At 38.2% G+C, this 22,642-nt stretch overlaps 1 protein-coding gene across 1 annotated transcript in view; it reads left to right on the forward strand.

Annotated features, from left to right (window-relative positions):
- The first annotated feature begins 2,773 nt into the window (after positions 1 to 2,773).
- CHMP4C (charged multivesicular body protein 4C) overlaps positions 2,774 to 22,642 on the forward strand; it is a 28,022-nt gene continuing 8,153 nt past the window's right edge. The window contains exon 1 of the mRNA XM_060127510.1: positions 2,774 to 3,123. Within this exon, the coding sequence (XP_059983493.1) occupies positions 2,934 to 3,123 (190 nt within the window). The 5' untranslated portion in view covers positions 2,774 to 2,933. The remainder of the gene's footprint in view (positions 3,124 to 22,642) is intronic.

Genomic DNA, 22,642 nt, shown 5'->3' on the forward strand with positions numbered 1-22,642 from the left:
CCCTAATACTTCAGACTTGAGATTTTTGCACACACTGTCTAAAATGTTCATTCTCTAACACTACCTGCTTTATTTTTTCCATATAGTACATTACTTTCTTAATTATTTGTCTGTCATTCCCTAACTAGAAAGTAGCCTCCAAAAAATGCATGGATTTTAGTTTCTCTTTCCTCACTGCTGAATCTCTAGCATCTAGAACTGTGCTGGGTATATAGTATGCATTCAGAAAAAAATCATAATGAATAAATAAATGAATGAATGAATGATTACTTACCCTGGAATACCAATTTCCCTTCTCTATACCTAGGTACCCTCTATTCATCATTCAAATTCCAGCTTAAATGTCACTTTTTCAAGCCACCATTTTTGACCCCTAGAGCAAGATCAGCTTTCTCTACGACTTGTTCTTACATGTCTCTGTATGTCTAAGTTCTCCATAGCACTTATTAGAACTTTAACTTATAAAGTCCATTATTTGTGAGATAATTTGCTTAGCTCCCATCTTCTCTTCTAAACTGTAAAATGTTCTTATCTTGTTTTTAATCACCTCCCCAATATCTAGCAAAATGCCTGGAACAGAGACATGCTCCATAAATAGCTGTTGGATGAAAACATGGACAGATGGATGGTCAAGCAACTCCTCATTATAAATTTCAGTCCCTTTGTTCCACTTGTTCAATGTTCTCTCAACAAAAAAATAGTGGTTAGTGAACCAGAGGGAATGTTTTTCTATACCGGACAGGTTCTTATTTAAACATACTCCTCCATGAATTCAGTAATGCTTGTAGGATCCCTTAAAGCTGATGCCTCATACCAGCCTCTTTACCTCCCATGTTATTTAATGAAATAAATACTTTATGAGTTTCTCCTCTGGACCTAACTACACAGGAGGGAAAGGTCATGTAAACAGTAGAAAGACCAGAAGCTTTAAAACAGAAAGATCTCTTACACTTTGACTGCCTGTGTGAGCTTGGCTAAGTTACCAGTTGAGCCATGGGTTCTTCATCTGTCAAAGAGAAACAGCAATACCTATCTTGTGTGGTTGATATAGGGATTATTAATAATGCATGTAGCGTGCTTGCCATATAATAGGTGCTCAAAATATGGCATCTGTTACTGCTATCACGATAAGGTAAGCTCCTAGAGGGCAGAATACACTTGCATTCCCAGAACCTTATATATAGAATACTCTTAGTAAAGGTTGGTTAAACTGACCAGCAGAATATGTGCTACTTCTCCACTCTCAACGGGTTTTAAATCTAAGCATGAAAATAAGTTCCAAAACAGATTCATGAAATATTTAGATAATAACAAAATATAATCCTTATTATAGTGTACTATATACAAGATTAGAGCAAAATATGTGTTACAGGCCATAAGTGCTTTGGATGGCCAGGCAGGAAATGGTAAGAGGTGGCTGGCTATAGTTATTGGGAAATGATAAGTTCCCATGTCTGTGTGTAAGATATAGACCAGTAAGCCTCCTATAAAAATATTCAATTTCTTTGTCATTAGCTCTACCAATGTTGGATAAAATGGTAGGAAGCATCAACCTGATGCTTCTGGGTAAATATTATGGCAGACAAAATTGGGTTATTGATCTTGAGTAGCAAGCTGTGTCTGTCATGGTAATGGATGCTTTTTCCCCCTTTAACAATCAGTGGTTAGTTAGCTAATGATCACAAATAGGTTCTGATGACGGTGAGTAACGCTGCTCAAATAGGGCTGTATTATGTGGAGTACATCCTAGCCTTGGAAAACTAGAACATAGACTCAATCCCATATTCCCCTTCTTCGCAGCATGCTCTGTACAGGTTTTCAGTTGAACTGCGTCATCCATAATCATTACTTATTGTGGTCCCTTTATCTTAACCAAACTCTTTGGTTACAGCTCTACTAGATGGGACTGAGATAGTGAGAATGAACAAAACAATGCTGCTTTTTCCTAAGACGTCGTCTCCTTTTTGTTAGTTAGGTGTCTCTGTAAATGTATTTGACATAGATCCAAACACAGGCGCCCCATTAAAGGCTTTGGTACACTAGCAATCATACTGAAAGCTTCAGATGCCTAGTTACAGAATTGAATGCAGCCATCAACACACTCAGAAGTCCTCACATTAGGGAAAGAGATGACCACCGTCTTTCGTCACCTCAAGCCATGTAAGGATGATCTAGAATCCACCCATGCCAACTGGCAGCCAGGCACACATCAACCTGCCCAGATTCTACACCTGCGGCAACAAGCCCAGTCAGACCAGCCGTCCTGAGAATGAGCTACTTGCCCACACACCTGCATCACAGTGGCAGACAAGTGTCCTGCAAGCCGCTGCCCTCCACACTCCTACACACACCATGCACACCTAGATGAACGCGCCTGAATATTCTTATTCACAAGGACAGAGACCTGACACTGTGCTCACACGATCACAAACAAAAACACATGTGGAATTATGCATCTTGTTCATCCAGGGCAGCAAAGCGCACTTATTATACACAGGCTTTCATGCCCCGCCCAAGACCCTTGGAAGAGTGGTTTGCTTTTCTCTGAGCCATGCACAAACTAGTCCTTCACCCCCGGGTGCGTGCCCAGCGTAGATAAAAGAGCAACTCGGCTGCAGTCCCGTCGCTCTTTTCAACTCTTTTCTCCGCCTGAACTCCCCGGGGGCCGGGTGGCGCCGGTCGGCCACGTCCGACTCCGGTGCCCTCCCCGCCCCTGCCGCGCGACGGGGCGGGGCCCAGCCGGCGGCCAGGAAATGCCCAGGAGAGGGTGTCACCTGGGCAAGCCCGACGACGTGTTGATTCCCAGGATCGCCGCCTTCCCGGGTCTGGGCCTCCGAGACCCGAGCCCGATCGCGCTCACCTGTTCCCCAGGCGCGGCCCCGGGGAGCCCTGGGAAGCTCCCGGGACCGCTCTCACCCTTCAACTCCACAACCATGAGCAAGTTGGGCAAGTTCTTTAAAGGGGGAGGCTCTTCCAAGAGCCGAGCTGCTCCCAGCTCCCAGGAAGCCCTGGTTCGACTTCGGGAGACAGAAGAGATGCTGAGCAAGAAACAAGAGTACCTGGAAAATAGAATCCAGAGAGAGCTCAGCCTGGCCAAGAAGCACGGCACGAAGAATAAACGAGGTAGGCTCGGGGTCTGGCCCCAGGCGTGAACTCTCCCCCTCCTACCTCCAGCCGTTTCCTTGGGGACAGTCCGGTCTGGCCCACAGCACCTGTCCCCCAGGCCACCAGGTGTGCTCCCATGGCCTTTCTAGAAACTGGTAATGACCCCCCCAGGGGCCCGGAGTTAGAGAGAGCTGAGCAAAGCACAGTCCTAGAGGGCAAAATGTAAGGAGGCATCACATATCTCAGGAATCAAGATGAACAATATTTTTATGCAATATTTTAAAAACTCAAAGTTGATACAAAAGCATCCATAATGAACAAAATATCAATATTTAAAATGAAAACAGGATTGGTATTATTGATTCTTTTCTGTTGCAGCTGGCCCTTATGTGTTCTGCACAGCCCTTCTTTATTTCAAATTCGTTCTGAAATGTGATGTTTTGTTCATCGTGGATTTTTTTGCATTAATTTTGAATTTCACAAATATTGCATTGAAATATTATTTATCTTGATTATTGCTTTTTTGGGTGCCCCCTTAAATTTTGCTCCTGGCTTGTCTCACCTTGGTCCAATCCTGCTGATTTCGATGCTAAATATCAACTTTTCTGCCGTGTGTTTGTATTTTGAATCGCACATTTTAACTTGCTTGTAAATCTCCATTGAAGTATATTCTAGTATGCTCTGGTTTCCCTTTTCCTCAGCTGTTGAAGACTTTAGTTGGCTGTTGTGCAGTTGAGCTATTATACCAAAAAAGTAATGTCGGAGAATTAAATATTAATTCTATCACTGGCTTTTGCCACGCGGAAAGGACTTTAAGTCAGTAATGATTCTTGGTGATCCCCTTGCACCTTGAACCTTTTGTTCTTTGCCAGAGTTAATTGGTTTCTTCAGTGTATGGCTCTCTCTATAGAGAATAGATCTAAACAACACCCGTGGCACATATAAAAACCCAGCAAGAAGTTGAAGTGATTTGCTCTTGTAACACAAGTTCAATGACAGACCCAGAAATAGAAGTGGCAATTTAGGACTCTGCTCACCACCAAACCCTGAACTTGCGTCCTCAAGTTGGGCTTCTTGAGTCATAATGAAGCCTTGGGAAGATTTAGTTTGCCCTAAATGACCCTGCCATGTTTAACACAGGAAAGGAATCATGTCGCCTGGAGTCGACCTTGAAAATCCTGCTCTTTCCATAAAAATGACATTTGTGCCCATTTACTACCAACAACAAAAAGGCCAAGTTTCATTTTCCTCTGCTCTTGCATGTAACTGTTGTCCGCATTATAGGCTGTTTTAGAGTTAAGTGCTGGTTTCTATTTTTACTTCGTGTCTGAAATATTTTGGGATGTTATTAAATGGCAGTCTCTACAGAGAGACTATGCCAATATGACTTGCTAAAAAGCCATTTGTTGTTCTGTTCCTGGGCCCTTCCTCTTCAGTTTGATGGGTACTCTGCCATTTGCTTAGAGTACCCATCAAGGTACTCTGTCAATGGTTTTTTTTGTGTTTTTTTTTTGATTTGTTATCCACTTGGATCTGTATGTAGCTTTATCTACAGTGGTTGCTCAGTAAATACTGGCTTAAAAAAATCTGAAAAATGAAACATCTGCTTCTATGAAGTGGTAGAAATATAGATTTGCTTTCAGAAGAAAAGAATGTAAAATAATATAACATTCTTGAGTTGGCAATGCACTAAATAAAGTGTCTGCAAGTAGACTTTATAAAGACACCAAAAAAAATAAATAAAGGCAACACAATCGGGAACATCAATCTAACTTCCTTAAATCAGAGTAGCTAGAGATGTATCAAGTGCAAATAATCAATTGGTTTCAGAAAAGCTATTTCTTTTTCGTCATTTATCCATGGGAACTTCATTAGAGTTAGCCCAAGCCTGATTCTACAGTGGCCCTGGAAGTAGGAAGAGTCTGGTTAGCATGAGGCCATCTGTAATCTAAACTATGGAAAGAATCCAATCACAGGCCATGCATTCGAAATGCTGTCAATATCAGCATCTTCCAAATAAACCAAATAACTTCATATACATATGGTTACTGTTTTCCGTTAGCCCCCAAGAAATATTTTCACACACATAATAAGGCCAAATATACTTAGTACTAAATGGGTCTTGTGCTACACAATGTCAGTGTCAGAATGGCCGTAATTTACCTGTTAATCAAAGTGACATATGTATGTGCAGTTAAAGTTTTACTTCTAGAGGTGGTTAGTCAGCTAACATGCTGTCAAGAATACTAGTTGAGTGGCCAGCTAGTATCATATCAGAAAGGACCATACTCCCAGCCAGTACAAATTCTTCCGTGATCTAGTTCTCTACAACAGAAGTTTTGACAGTTAGCATTCTCAATGTCAAAAATGGATTTTATTGGTAAAATGAGTAACTCTTAAATTCGCATAATAAATGTTAGAAATGGGATCTCCCTGGTGAAATTGTGGGTATTCTAAACCTGTGGTTTGGCTGAGATAGTTTAGAGATACTTCCTTGCTCCCCACGTAAGAACAGGCATTAAGAATGTACTAGGTGTATAACTAACAACGTTAGGATGGTACCCGGGGCTCGATCAAATCAGTGTAGTGTCCAGTCCTTGGTTCAGGTGGATGTCTGAACTGCCACAGAGCACAGCACCCTGCCAGGGTAGGTCGCTGTCTGTGTTCAGTGAGCCTTTGGTATAAGGTGTATTAGACTAAAAGGACATAGAGCTGGGACTTCAGTGAGCTCATAAACAGGTTGAGAAACTGTTTTTTGCCTGCTTGGCCAATGTATGTTTGTTTAATAAGTGTATCTGCAGATCTGAGTCTGAAACTTGCTTTCATTGCAACTTGTAGCAAGGCTGTGCAGTGGTAGCTAATTCTTACTTCAAACCTCTTTGGCAGTTACCATAATCTACCAAAAAGAGCCTGAGTGGGCACCACCAAACTGGTTTTGCAACAGCCATGATATCAAGACTCTGTTGATCTAAAAGAGGAACAATTGAAGCAAGATCTATAATTTGGTTAAAAACTTGAGAAGAGCAGGCATTCTTTAGTGCAGTTTATTTAGATTACTATGATAGAACTCCTGCTTTATATAAGCTAGTAATCTGCTTTGTGGAAAAGCAGATTTTTTTATACGTCACTTATTTTTTTTCTATTTTTGCTGAGCACTGTCATCTAGAGCAGTTTTCAGTCCTGGCTGTATGTGAAAGTCACCTTGATGCCTGCGGGATCCTGCCCGCATAGATTCTAATCTAATTGGCTGGGGTGGGGTTTGGACATCAATATTTTTTAAAGGTGCCCCCAGGTGATTCTGCCCTGTAGCCAGGGTCAAGGATGAGAAAACTAAATCCATGGTAATGTTAGTGGGGTAGAAATACAAGGTCTCTTAGTCTTGAAGTGCTTCCTAACTCTTTTCATATCATGGCACCCATGGGCACCGATAATGTTTGTATGTGTCACTGGGATAACCAAGGACCAGCAGCTCGAGGACTCTGGACACCCCAGGCTGGAGGCCTCAGGAGCTGAAGGTATCAACATTTTAGTACATTGCAACTCCCTCCTGCCACACTAGCTGGTGGAACATCTTAGAGGTCACTGTTCTAACCTCCCTTATGAGTTTTTTTTTTTTTTTTAAATCATTAAGAGATGGTCACAGGGATTTGCTTAAGTGTAATATCCCTATTCAGTTTTCATCAATGTGTAAATATCTGATAGAAAGTAACTTAGTGTTGTAGTCAAGAGCCTGGGCTTCAAAGCAGATAGCCCTGGGTTTGATTCCTGGCCCTGTCCTGACACTTAGAAACGGTGTGACTTTAGACCATTTACTTGGCCTGAGTCTCAGTCTCTTCATCTGCATAATGGTGGTGATAAAGTTGATCTTCAAAGGTTTGATGATTAACGACATTACTGTGTCAAGCCCTCCATTCAGCACTTTATATATATCACCCTTTGTGATAACATAGCTTTTTTTTTTTTTTAAAGCTGACATCAGTTTCCTAGTAAGATCCACATACTGGCTCCAATTTGTCTTCCGGAATAACACGGAATAAATCTACTCCACCTGTCATGTGAAGACCTTTCACATAGTTGAGGACAGCAGTCACTTGCCTGAGTCTCCTGTTCTGCAACCCCACCTCTGTCACTTCCTCAGTTACCGCTTCCCGTGCTGAGGTTTGCTCACCAGGGCAGGTCAGTCAGAGAGTGAGTGCCCCTTGACATCTTCCCCCTCGGTACCGCTCTACTCTCTCCCCTCACTCTTGTGGTGGCCCTGTTGCTTACATTTTCCCAGGCAGAACAAGAACTCCAAATATGTAACTATGTGAAAAGGGGTGGATCCAGGCTGGAGTTATCACCGGGCCTCAGGCTGTTGGGAAGTGGACTTACAGAGGTGAGAGGTTGAGACAGAGAGGAAGTGAATTTGACCAAAATCCCTCCTCAGTTTCATTTCACAGGATTCCAGTGACAACTGGGAGCCGAGGTCATTCAACGTCTTTGCCAGGTGTCTGTTTGGTGAAATGAGACCTCAAGGCAGAGAGTCTTGTGTGCATAGCTGGCTCACTTGGAGCCCTGAGGTGTTTGGGGGCAAGGATGAATTTGTTTTCAGAGTCATGATGCAGTTTGGGGCTTCCTTGGAGTCAGGATGTGGGCACAGTCCCACTAGTTTAGCTCAATGCTGGAATCTCTTTGGGTTTTTTATGATAGTTGTCACAGAGCTGAAGTCTGCAATCTCAGACACCGGAGACCAGAAGAAATTGGTAAAGAGAACCACATCGGTATCAGCTGGTTGAGTGCCAAACTAGTGAGGGCAAAAGCATGGCTCAGGTAATAGGAGACAGGCACAGACTGCAGGACCCAGATGGAAGTTCCCCTGGGAGATATCACTTACCTGGCGACCTCTTTTCCTAATAGAATTTCTCAAAATGTGGGCCTCAGATCAGCTGCACCAGAAGCCCTGGAGGATGCTGGTTAAAGTGTATCCTCAGAAGGACGCCCCTAAAAATTCTAATTTAGGGTTGAGTGTAGAGTTCAGAAACCTGAACTTTGAACAAATAACTCAATGATTCTGATGCAATTTGAGAACCTGTATGTATTATTTAATGGGCTGTTAAACTGGGAGGCACTATCTCTTCTCTCCTTTCTTCCTCCCCCATTCTGTTCTCTTGTTTCTCCTCTCCTCTGGCATCACTCAGATACCCGGATGTGTTACACAGATACTCCTGCTGTGTTAATTGTGAAGAAACACTCCCAGAGCTTCTGACAAGTCGTCTTAGGCACCGGAATTAGTTTTCTTTAGGGAAGTGTATAGGGTACTATTACTCCACAATCGTTGTGCAGGGTCCCAGAGTCCCCCAGTATTCAAATTACACCCAGGCATCACAATAGTGTTCTGTTTGCCTCTGATTATCCAATTGTTGTACCACACTCTGTGTATTCTGGGGCCAGGGAAAAGAATTTTATTCCTGGGGCATCCAATACCTGGATCTTATTCTCAGGTCAACTGCCCATTTCTCTTCTGGAAAAGACAGATCAATAGAAACGCGACCCTTCCTCAACCTCCACCCTCAACTTCCTCCCTCACCTCGGGAGCTCCCATCAGGCTTTACCCCCTGGTTGGGGGGGACCTAAAATGTCTGGACCACTCCTGGGAGCCCTATTCACTTAAACTGTAATTTAAAAACTTCTCGCTTTCTTAATACCTCCCACTCCCCTCTGAGCCCTGGCAAGGGTCTACAATTGGACTTGGAAAGAATTAAAAATCCCAGCCAGATTTACCCTTCCCCCCCTTTTTAAAAACAATATTTTAAACTTGCATTCCGTGTTTTACGTGTATTTCTATTCAATATCATCTTATTTTCAGTTGCCTTAAAATTAAGATTTTAAAATTCCAATTTCATTGGCTTATATATGAACCATTTCTTTTGGTTGAATCAGTCACAGATTTATTCAGCTGCCTTTTTTGTTGTTGTCCAAGTATTAAAATTTATTGAATAAGACAGAACCAAGGACAGAAGCTCATGACACATCACTAGAGACTTCATTCCAGGATCACCTCTGCATGACAGCAATGATGTTTCATGTAAGATTCAGCTAAGGCATGATTACCGGTTTGACACCCCAGCACTCAGTGAGTTTAGTTATTCATCTAGCTATGAATACACCTGACCTCTATCTCTAGCCCACACCATCTTATTTCTCTAAGTTTTTTTCTCTTTTCCCTAACAATGCCTCAGTATACCTTACAAATTACATTCCTAAAACCAAACTATATTCACACACCTCTGGTTCACAATGCTGGTTTATGAACTGGTAGTGTGTTAACTTCATCAGATTCACCTGGAAAGCTTTTTAAGATGCCACAGCAGGAGATTCTGTTTCAAGAGATCTGGGATAAGGTTTAGAATTCTGGTACTCATAGCTTTCTGGGTGATTTTGGTATGTATAAAGTTAGAAGGCCAGTGGGTGGTCCATATTTTTTCTTTGGTCATCATCCAGTAACCCAAAGAAAAGAAGCCCATGAGATTAGTTTTTGAACTAAATTTTCACCTTGTGAACTCGTATTGGCTTCTAGTTACCACTGGTTTCTTTTCTACTTCCCCAGAAACTAGAGTATAGAGTGTATCTGTTCTAGAATCATTCTTTCAAGTATCTGTGGTACAAATTTTGATAGTTTGCTGACCTATCATATTGGGTTGGCCAAAAAGTTCATTCGGGCATGGAAAGACCTGAGCAAACTTTTTGGCTAACCCGTAGCTTCTTCTATGAGGGTAATTGGGACCGTTTCTTGTGTTATATAACTTTACATCTAGTTTATTTTTTCCTTCATGAATTTGAAGCTATAGTATAAATATTGGAACGTTCATTTGTTATTATTCTTCATTTAAATTCCACAAAGCTGGAATAGAGCACCATATTTTGGGAAATATTTACATTCAGCAAAAATATAATTTTACTTGATTTATGCTATTTTGTAGTTTACTGAATCAGCCACAATAAAATAGAGTAAGGTAGAAAAGTTACTACTAACACCATGGTTATGCCAAAATCATATGATTTATGCAGTTTCAAGAAACTACAACAGGAGATTACTGTGAACTGTCCTCAGATGTACTTAGTATTACTAGTATGTTTCTCAGTATTTAGGGCTACTTATTTCAGATCAGATTTTATTTTCAAGATAACAGAAAAAAACCCCTCAAAACACATAATACTCTATCCTATGCCTATAAGGCAAGACATCTGATTCTGAGTTTTAAAGTTTATGATGCTTTGCTTTGGGGGTCAGTTTTGGAAAGGGCATGAATAATCTATTTTGGTATTCAATTTTTGTAATACGCTTAAGTACACGTGAATCTATTTGTGCTCTTAAGGGACAAAATTATCACAATCACTTAAAATATATAGATAATATTGAGGTTTTATTTTTTAAAACTACACTCTCAATCCTCTGCTTTAGCAAACTACATCCAGAACTTATAGCATATACCAGTAATTTTAGTTTCTCCTACTTTTTCTGACTATAATTTTATAGAAGTTCTAACACATACACAATTGCTCAAAAATTTTCAGAAGGTGAAGGAAAAAAAAAACAAAACAAGAGTCTGGAATAAATATAAAGCAAATAATAAGCCATTTCCTGAGTAACTGACTTTCTTGTACCGGAGATTTTAATTACTTACCTAAAACAAGTGGTATTAATAGAGAATTACTTATTGGAAATATTTAGGACTTAGTACGAAGTTTATATGGTCATACTTTAAAGCAGTAAGAGCTCTTAAACCTGGACCAGTGGCTCTCTCAGCCCACTGCTAAGCCCTTTTCTCAAATATTTCTATCTTGTGGGAATTTCCAGTGAGAGAATGGGGAATAGCTAAAGCCCTGCCCATCATCTGCTCTGTGCAGCCTCCAACACCTCTTCTCAATCTAGCAGTCTAGTGACTTAAATAACAACAGTGTAATTGCTACCCTCAAACAAAACAAACCCAAAATGGCAAGCAAGGAGGAGTGGTGATTTTAAAAGTATAGGAAAGGAAAAGTTGATTATTCTCTGTTAAAATTTGGGAATCGTTGTATTAGAAGTTATTTAAAAACTTAAAATTGAATGTCAACCAGTGAGCTTAAATTAATAAAGTTTACACTTTTATACTTGGCTTACATATGAAGTTAGAGAAATAAAATTGTGCGACCAAACATTTTGGACATTTCATTCTCTATTTGAACATGAATTTTTAGTGAATCTTTTTGGTTCTTTCACAGAGTGCTATATGCTGCACAGTCATAACGGGTGTGTCTTCTTTGCTGTAGCAGGAACATTGTTCAACAGGCCTTTCTCAATGAGCAGTGCTATTTATATTACCATTCTTTTTGTATATTTCATTCATGTAAAAGGAAAGTCAGTGTAACCTTGGAGTTTGAACAAAGATATTATCCTAACTCAGAACTTCTACTGTGTTGACTGAAGCAAGAAAAAAAAGTTATGATTATGTTAAGCCAATTTACACATGTTTCAAAGATCATATACACAAGAACCTATGTTTTATCATTTTTTGAGCAGTTTGACAACTTTTATTCATGTAAACTATATTTACGTAAACTATTATATTTGTTGAGTGTTTTTGTCTCACATTTGAAAAACTAAAGAATAGTACATAGAGTTCATCACCAATGTCAAAGTAAACCTTTCTTCAAGAATTTAAGTTAGTAATAGTCACCTTGCTTTGAGGATAAGAATTATGTATTCCTGCAGATTTTTTTTTTTGTATTCCTCCAGATTTGTTGGTCATAGGATCTCTGGGGAATAATCATAGAATCCTAAGCAGTGGGAACTAATGGGGGCTCTAGGGGTAAAGTTTGTTGGTTCTCAGGAGCACCTACAAGCTGTGGGCACAGTAGTTGGAACTATTGGTGCATCATATGAACAAGGAATACTTATTTACAAGTAGGAAATAGAACCACATTACACACACACACACACACACACACACATATATGCATAACACATATATCCATATATAGATACATATACACACATGCACATATAAACACATGCATATACACATATTCGTATATACAGACATACACAAAGGTACACACACAGCATACAAAATTATACCCATAGGTACCTATGTCTACCCTGTAGAATGAAGCATAATCAGCTGTTTTCTGAGTTTTTCTATTTAATATTTGCTGGTTTCATGTTCATACTTTTTCCTCTATATTCTAGGCAATAGCAGGCCCATAAAGGTTACCAATTTGTCAGGTTACTAATAATACTAGTAGCAAGTAGAAAACTTGTTCATTCAATTGGTTATATATTCTGCCTGGTCACTTAACTGGGTCTTTACAAAGAATGTCAAGTAGATTTTAATTAATACATTGGTATAGTGTTCCAATAACAAGTTAATTTTACTTGCCTGGAAATTGACCTTGGAAGCAATTAATTATGAAAAATAGGAATTTTGGTAGATATTTAAAATGAGTCTTTTTTACAGAGTAAAGTAAGTCAGAAAGAGAAAAACAAATATCATATATTAACGCATATATGTGGAATCTAGAATAATGGTATAGATGTTCTTATTTGCAAAACAGAAATAGAGACATAGAGAACAAACGTATGGATACTGAGGGGGAAATCGGGGTGGGTGGGATGAAATGGGAGATTGGGATTGACATATACACACTACTATGTGTAAAATAGATAACTAATGAGAACCTACTGTATAGCACAGGGAACTATACTCAGTGCTCTGCGGTGACTTAAATGGGAAGAAAATCCAAAAAAGGGGGGATATATGTACATGTATGGATGATTCACTTTGCTGTACAGCAGAAATTGACACAGCAGTCTAAAGCAACTCTACTCCAATAAAAATTTTTTTTTAATTTAAAAAAATGGAAAAAATAAATAAAATGAGTCTTTTATGCAAGCATTTCTTCCTTTTTTGGCAACTCAAGCCTAATAGCACTTTTAGGTCATGATCTTCCCCTCTCAGATTTATCTCCTCTATTAATCTCTTGGGTGACATCCTGGCAGTAAGAACTGCCTTATCTCCAAAAGTAAGTGTGAGCTTTTTAGGATGCGGAGAGGAACATCATTTCTGTTGGACAATAACTTCCATTTCCCTTGTCTTCTTCTATATTTCTTCAGATGGCTAAGGCCACCTCTTTGTAATCCTTTACACTTCATAATATTAATCAATCACTCTTTTTTTTTTAACACAAAATTCAGTACAACATTACTGGCTTGCTTCCAGCAATATTCCTCTTCCAAATGCCCTTTCCTCAGAATATCTCTCATTCCTTTTTTATTGTTTTCTCAAGCATATGCTTTACCATTGTATAATCCACTACATCATGTCTGTGGTGTAATCTTCTTTTAGCTTGCTATTTACCGTTTTTAATGACATTTAATATTGGCCAGACCTCTGAAAGTGTGATCTTACTTATAAGTTCCAGCTAGTGTGGCAAACTGGTGTGATTTGCTCCGGTTTCTCAGCCAGAAACTTTACATTATTTAGTAAAGAGATTTGCAGCAGGGGAGAGGGTCAGGGGCTAGAAGTAATATGTTTCATCATTCATGCTTCTTACTGGGCAGTGTGTTTGAGCATCTGTGTAGACAGTCACCCTGGCTTCATTACCTTCCCTGTGAGGTCTTCCCTTACCCTCCAGAGAGAGTGTAGTGTGTACATTCCTCTGTGTATCCATTGTGCTGTGTATGTGTCTCTTATTATTTTCCTCAATGTCTCCTATGCTACTTGAAGTGAAGGATGTACCTTATACAAGTTGGTATCCATGGAGACAGTTCCTGTAAGATGGTAGGTGCTTAATAAATGCTTGTTGAATGATGAATAAGTGATTGAATGCCCGTTTTATATTTTGCCTCCTCTGAGATTGTAACCTTATTTCTTTGCTCCTGCAGTGCCAAGCATGTGGTGGATCTCCAGTGCATACCTGTGGAGTGACTGAAATGAATGGATGAAGGATATTTTTTTAAAAATGACGAAGCCTGGGGAAAATTTATAATGGGTTGGCCCTGGACAAATAAATATGTTAGAATTTTCTAATATTTCCCCAGCTGTTTCCAATCTAACCTGTGACTTTGAACAGAAACATTTTGTTTTTATTCCATTTATGGAATGCTCATGGTGATGCTTACTCAGATTGTGTTTTTCGAGAACTATAATGAGTTGCCATAAATAGAACTATTGTTTGATTAATGAAGTGAGTTGTATGTAAGAACGGGGCTTACATTGAAGTTTCTTGAATAAAACAACACGATTAGGAGACTTCCCAGTTAAAAGAAAAAGAGGCCATAACCAATTGTGAGTGGCATGTCACTTAAGCACTCTCTGGGATTAAGTCTTCCAAGCTTCATCTTTTTAGGCCTTCTCTAGAAATCATCCGTTCCTGGGAGAGAGTAGAGCTGTCGTAATCCAGTTTCATATTTCACAGATAGGTTTGTTTGTAGTCACTAGATATGATGGTTCCTAAAATGTTCTTCCTTTTTTTGCCAACTAATAGATGAACAATGGCATGGATTTATACACCTTGAACAAGCAAAGGATAACAGATTGACCTTTCCAATCAAGATGCCCTCTACATTATCTAAGCAATGAAACTGCAACTCTTTTCTGCTATTTGAAGTTATTTTTCATAGATGACTGAAAGCCTTCCTCCTCTGGCAATGTGGTAGAATTGCAGAGGGCTAGTTGAATTTTGGTTCAAGTGGGTAATTCTTACATTTCAGTCCCAGTTCTCAATGGGCTGTATAGTAAGGGCTCTTCCTGTATCCCTTGGCAGCAGTACATACCGGACATTGTTCTGCAGCTCCGTCGCTGAAGGAACATCACTGTTATACAAAGAGACAAAACCCCTGGAAGTTTCTCCCCCACAAAGGAATACAGTAGATTCCTTTGTTTTAGAAAGAATGTTTTCCAGGTTTCATCAGCTGCCTAAAAGCACATGTAGGAGCTTGGCAGATTGAATTGCACATTCTACATAGGTTAAATTACACCCCTCGAAAAGTGTCCTTCTTTGCTAAATCAGAAGTGATGCTTTATTTGCAACATTTGTCGAATGTCTTTGAAAAAAATACAACTGTTTCTTTCCTAAATTGGTTATTAGAAAACAAAGTTAAAGCCTGTCCATCTCATGGTGGGCTCATGGCATCATCATTTCACATGAGAAACAGCTCACAGGGATACTCCTCACATACACCTCTTGACTCTTTGGAACAGAAGCGTCCAGTCTTAGTGTTTGGGAGAAACATACTGTGCCAGATAGAAGCCACAAGAAGTGTCAGGTGTCCTGGGGCCGGATCCAGCCATACAGAAATCATCTGTTTTGCTCACACAAGGTTTTTTTTGAAAAATGTAGCTCAGCTTTTAAATTTGAAGGATTTGGGATGCAAATCCAGATTTGTTGCTTCTTTTGATCGTGTGGAAGGCTGGGCGTGCAGTCTGCATGGCAGCCAAGGACTGGAGCCCAGTGGTGTTGCTTCCATAGATCAGGCTTAATCTCTCCTGGTCTCTGGAGTTCCCACTTCTCCCTGTTGTCTCTTTGATACTGGAGCCAGTGTCCATGGCCATTTATCGTCACTCTTGCACTATTTTTTATTGTTATAATAGAGGAATATTCCTCTATCTCTTTCTCACAGGTGAGAAAACAAAGAAGGCCTTTCCCCTTAACCTCTTGCTCTCTCCTTCACTTACTTTCTTTCTTTTTTTTTTTTTAACATCTTTATTGGAGCATAATTGCTTTACAATTATGTGTTAGTTTCTGCTCCATAACAAAGTGAATCAGTTATACATATACATATGTTCCCATATCTCTTCCCTCTTGTGTCTCCCTCCCTCCCACCCTCCCTATCCCACCCCTCTAGGTGGTCACAAAGCACGGAGCTGATCTGCCTGTGCTATGCGGCTGCTTCCCACTAGCTATCTATTTTATGTTTGGTAGTGTATATATGTCCATGCCACTCTCTCACTTTGTCAAAGCTTACCCTTCTCCCTCCCCATATCCTCAAGTCCATTCTCTAGTAGGTCTGTGTCTTTATTCCCGTCTTGCCCCTAGGTTCTTCATGACCTCTTTTTTCTTAGATACCATATATATGTGTTAGCATACAGTATTTGTTTTTCTCTTTCTGACTTACTTCACTCTGTATGACAGACTCTAGGTCCATCCACCTCACTACAAATAACTCAATCTCATTTCTTTTTATGGCTGAGTAATATTCCATTGTATATATGTGCCACATCTTTATCCATTCATCTGTTGATGGACACTTAGGTTGCTTCCATGTCCTGGCTATTGTAAATAGAGCTGCAATGAACATTTTGGTACATGACTCTTTTAGAATTATGGTTTTCTCAGGGCATATGCCCAGTAGTGGGATTGCTGGGTCTTATGGTAGTTCTATTTTTAGATTTTAAGGAATGTCCATGCTGTTCTCCATAGTGGCTGTATCAATTTACATTCCCACCAGCAGTGCAAAAGTGTTCCCTTTTCTCCACACCCTCTCCCACATTTATTGTTTCTAGATTTTTTGATGATGGCCATTCTGACCAGTGTGAGATGATATCTCATTGTAGTTTTGATTTGCAGTTATCTAATGATTAATGATGTTGAGCATTCTTTCATGTGTTTGTTGGCAATCTGTATATCTTCTTTGGAGAAATGTCTATTTAGGTCTTCTGCCTATTTTTGGATTGGGTTGTTTGTTTTTTTGATATTGAGCTGCATGAGCTGCTTGTAAAGATGCTACCAGAAAACTACTAGAGCTAATCAATGAATTTGGTAAAGTAGGAGGATACAAAATTAATGCACAGAAATCTCTGGCATTCCTATACACTAATGATGAAAAATCTGAAAGTGAAATTCAGAAAACATTGCCATTTACCATTGCAACAAAAAAAATAAAATATCTAGGAATAAACCTACCTAAGGAGACAAAAGACCTGTATGCAGAAAATTATAAGACACTGGTGAAAGAAATTAAAGATGATACAAATAGATGGAGAGATATACCATGTTCCTGGATTGGAAGAATCACCATTGTGAAAATGACTCTACTACCCAAAGCAATCTACAGATTTAATGCAATCCCTACCAAACTACCACTGGCATTTTTCACAGGACGAGAACAAAAAATTTCACAATTTGTATGGAAACACAAAAGACCCCGAATAGCCAAAGCAATCTTGAGAATGAAAAATGGAGCTGGAGGAATCAGGCTTCCTGACTTCAGACTATACTACAAAGCTACAGTAATCCAGACAGTATGGTACTGGCACAAAAACAGAAATATAGATCAATGGAACAGAATAGAAAGCCCAGAGATAATCCCACGCACATATGGTCACCTTATCTTTGATAAAGAAGGCAAGAATATACAGTGGAGAGAAGACAGCCTCTTCAATAAGTGCTGCTGGGAAAACTGGACAGGTACATGTAAAAGTATGAAATTAGAACACTCTCTAACACCATACACAAAAATAAACTCAAAATGGATTAAAGACCTAAATGTAAGGCCAGATACTATAAAACTCTTAGAGGAAAACATAGGCAGAACACTCTATGAGATAAATCACAGCAAGATCCTTTTTGACCCACCTTCTAGAGAAATGGCAATAAAAACAAAAATAAAGAAATGGGACCTAATGAAACTTCAAAGCTTTTGCACAGCAAAGGAAACCATAAACAAGACCAAAAGACAACCCTCAGAATGGGAGAAAATATTTTCAAATGAAGCAAATGATAAAGGATTAATCTCCAAAATTTACAAGCAGCTCCTTCACTTACTTTCATTACCTGCTTCCTCCTTCAGAGTTTAGGTGTGTGATTCAGACCAATGGGTAGTTTTGGTATGGAGATTATAGTGTAAGTTGAGATCTCACATCTTGGTGAATTTTTAAATTTCTCCCAACTATTTTGAAGGGCAGAAACCATATGTTAATATAGGCGTTCAAAATTGTGTCCAAACCAGAACTTGTTATTATTATGTCATCTGCGCCATGTGGCTTGTGGGATCTTAGTTCCCCGACCAGGGATTGAACCTGGGCCCTTGGCAGTGAGAGTACAGAGTCCTAACCATTAGACTTCCAGGGAATTCCAGAACTTATTTTTATTAATAAAAAATATTAACAACGTTGGGCATTATAACATGTGGCTCCCAAAATATAGTTCTGAAATCTTGTGAAGAAGATGATGGTAATGATGAAGGTTTCTAATATTTAGTAATCACTCACTATGTGCCAGGCTAATTTCTTTACATATGTTATTTCATTTAATCTTTAACAACCACATGAGTTATATTCACATTTTCCAATAAGCAGCTATGTAAGGCCACATAGCAGTGGGTAGATGGAGCCTAGATTTGAAAGGAAACCTGACTCCAGGGTACAATGTTCTATTGTCATCTTCTAGGTGTTATTTTTATTGTTATAATTATTGTTCAACTGAGGGAGCATCATTTAAGGAGAGTTAAGGTCACATTCCAAGGTTATTACACACAGTTTTTAATTGGTAGAGGTAAGATTAAAATGTAATGCTAGTGATTCCAAAGCCCCATCTTTTATACCAAATTGCATTTTTCAATTTACAGAAAGTAATCTAAAATTAATTGTTACTAGGAAGCGTGGCATATTTTTTTAATGAAAAGTTTTAAAAACTCTCAAAAACAAAAAAAAAAGAAAATACTTTTGGGTCAATGGGTATAGTTAGGTTCCAAATAAGTGTGGACACTGAACCAGCCTGACAAGATAGGAAAGAGACGGACTTTGAATCTTCCACCTCTGGGTATGTTGAGTGGAGATGTGTATTTGGAGTTTAGCTTCTTAGGATACTCTGCTGTATAGTATTATGTATTGTACCATTGAAATGCAGAGCTGTTTTGTAATATTATGTTCCTGTTATGGTGAGTTAGAGTGAAAAAACAGGTAACTTGTTGCTCGGAGGTCTCAGAAATAAGATATGCAATCTCATTAATGAATGACTGTTATATAAATCACTATTATTAATAGAAATAATATCTAGTTGCTCAGTCTCTACTGTGTACAGGTACTTTATAAGGTGGTTTCCATAAATTATCACTAGTTCTTAGAACAATCACCCTGACTCTTGGGGATTATGTCCTCATTTCCAGAATAGCAAACTGAAGCTCAGAGAAGGAAAATGACTTATCCAAGAAGGAAAGTGACTTATCCAAGAATATACATCTATTAAGTCATGGAAGAAAATTTCACACTCTGATTTTGAAGGCCATACTCTTTCCGTTATACCATGCTGTCATGGTGCACAAAATTATGAAATTTATTCATTTAGTATTCATTCATCTTATCTTCTCTAAAATGGACCAATAATAGTATTTACTCTTGTAGTTTTTTTGTAAGAGTTAATGATATAAATCACATAATGCACATAAAACACTTAACACCAGTTTGGCATCTAACAAATGCTCAGTATACATTGGTTTTTATTATGTACAGTATTTTGTTGGACATGTGCCAGGAACTGAGGAAACAAATGGATAGGATTCTGTATCTTTCCACAAAGGGCTTATAATTAGTGTAGGGGAGATGGAGTAGAATACATTTTACAAAAATTATAATCCAATGTAATAAATGTCATAGTGAGTGTGGATCTATAGGCAGAGTGATAGCACAGAAGGTCAGCTGGCCATATTCCTGCGTTCAGGAGAAAACCCTCACACAACTCCGGTCACTCACGTGAAGAGCCTCTCCACAGTGATATTGTATAATATTGTAGAAAGGCCTTTGTGCCAGTTGTTTTTTTTATTTTTTATTTTTTTTTTTAGTTCTTTCCTAAAGGACAGATTAAATAAATAAATAAAAGCTGTTCTTTAAATTAAGTGTTAGTGCTATTCAGCAAGGACAGAAATTGTGGTGTTGCACCTGGGGAGGGAAGTAGAGCAGAACCGAGTTGACCCTGGACCTTCACAGTGGGCAGAAAGGGGCGGGGAAAGAAAGTTACCACTCATGAGGGAAATATAGAAAAGTGATCCACACCTAAAAAGCCTTTCTTTGGCAACTGTAAGAATCCCCAGCCTGTCTGCTTCCTCCCTACCCTTGGAAGGAAGCCTGCCTATTGGCATGCCCCACGCGCTTCTGTAGAGCTCTGGGCAGCCTTCTCTTTCAAGAGAGAGACCTCATGGAGAAACACTCCTATGTAACTACGATTTCAACAGTTAGTTACACTGTTAACCTACAGTGTTCCCTGGCTTATTTTCTTACTATTACTTTTTGTATCCTATATTGTCCTTTCTTGGATTTTTAAAAAAAAATTTTACTGGAGTAAAAGTATTTTTTTTGGAAACTGCATAGATATAAATTCTCTAAATGCCTATAGGTCTAAAAATGACTTCATTTTGTTTCAGACTTAAATAATAGTTTGGATTTTTACAGAATTCTAGCTTCAAAACATTTCAAAAATTTTAAGACACTATTCCATTGCTGTTGGATAGCCAGTATTTCAAACGTTTGATAATAATATCAGTCTCATTCCTTTGTAGATAATCTCTTTGCTTGTTTCTCCTCTGGAAACATTTAAGATTTTCTTTTTTTACCTTGGAGTTACAAAATTTCACTAGTATAGGTCTAGGCATGTGCCTTTTATTTTTCGCTTTTCGCATCTAAGTGTTCAGTGAGTATTTTTATTCTGAAGAATCATCTTCCTTCAGCTTGGGGAAACCGTATTCTTTAATTTCTTTATTACTTCTTTTCCCACCATTGTTTCTATTTTCTTCTGAAATTGTTATTTATTCTTGTATTATTATCCACACTCCCCCTGAAACATTCTTTCTCTTTTGAAATCCTTGTAAGACGGATGTTGGATTCCTTGGCTCTGTCCTCCAATATATTAACTTATCTCTCTTTTCATTCTATGTTCTGGGAGAATTCCTTAACTTTATATTCCAGGTCACTAATTTAGTCATCAGTTATATTTATTCTACTTTTTTAACATTTTTATTTTTTTAGTTATGTTTTTAATTTCTAAGAATTTTTCTTGTTTTCTAGTTGCTCGTTTTTATGGAAGCCCATTCTTGTCTTATAACACAATAGCCTCTTGATCTCCCTGAAGATACTAATACAAGTTTTGTTTTTAACATATTCTATTTCCTACATTATCTCTCTTCTCTTGGGTTCATGACAATATAGGATACAAGAAGCAATAGTAAGAAAATAAACCAGCAAGCTCTGTTGGTTTAGTGTAAATAACTGTTGAAATTGTATCTATGAAACTTACTGCACTTAAGAAATGTTTCCTTAAATATTGAAAGAATAATTTTAAAAACTGGTAATCATCTGGAACTAATAAAATCTAGATTATTTCAATCAAATACTGTGAGGTTTGGGGTGATAAGACAATCTTTTTTGGGGACAATACATTTTATAGATACTGATTAATTATAGATTCTGATTTATTTTCAACATGGATAGAAAACTTAAGTTTAATTATATGTGTATATTTTAAATACAAGGGTATCCATTAGAATAATTTAGTATATATAACTATCCCACAATTAAAGGGGGATAAAATGGACAAATGAAAATTGATCAATCTATATAAAGACAAGAAAGCAAAAAGAAAATAAAAATCATAACAAACAGAAAACACAATAAATATGATAGTAAAAAGACCATACTAGATGATATATCAGTTATTACAATAAATGAGAATAACTTAAAAACTTACATTAAAAGTTGGAGACTATCTGAATGGTTAAAAATAATCACACACATTAAACACTCAATGCTATCTGTAATAGGCAGTATCAAAAGAGAGCAAATTAAAAATAATTTTGAAAGTGAGGTGCACGTAAAATTATTACAGGCAAATTGTAATAAAAAGAAAGCTGAAAGATTAATTTTATATTAAACATTAATATTAATATACAAAATATAAATTTTAATAGATAAATATTAACTTTATATTAAATATTAATTTAATAGAAAACAAAATGGAACTTGAGGCAAAGGTTAAATGGAGATCAACTAATATTGATTCATAGATCATTAATAAAATCCAGCAGGAAAGTATAATGGCTAGAAGTCTTCATGCACCAAACAAAAAGCATTGGAATAAATATACTGAATCTGTTGGAAGAACAAGAAGAAATTGACCAAAACCATTAGAAAACAGCCTTCCCTCAGAAATCTCTGTTGCAATAACTTACATGGTTCATTCTGAAACCATAAAAATATTTGCGTTCTTTTGTCAATTCCATTTAATTATCTTCATATTAGCATTCTGCTGCTGCTGTTTTCTTGCATTCTCACTAAATGCCTTACCAAAACTCACATTTTAGGGCCTATTTTTCGGGGTGCCTTACAAGGTGCCATAGTCAACTCTCTTAGTGTTGTGATTTTTGAAAGAAGCACGTAAGATTTTGCTAAGTGTTAATGGGAGGGTATTTGGATACCATTTCTCTGAAGGCACCAGTCTTTTCCCTCACCAGTATGCCATCTAATCCTTGAGAATGACTCTACAGTGTTGATTTTATGGACACTTATGATTAGATGTAACCTTACTGATC

This window comes from Lagenorhynchus albirostris, chromosome 17 (genome assembly GCF_949774975.1).
Source record: "Lagenorhynchus albirostris chromosome 17, mLagAlb1.1, whole genome shotgun sequence".
Lineage (NCBI taxonomy): Eukaryota > Metazoa > Chordata > Mammalia > Artiodactyla > Delphinidae > Lagenorhynchus > Lagenorhynchus albirostris.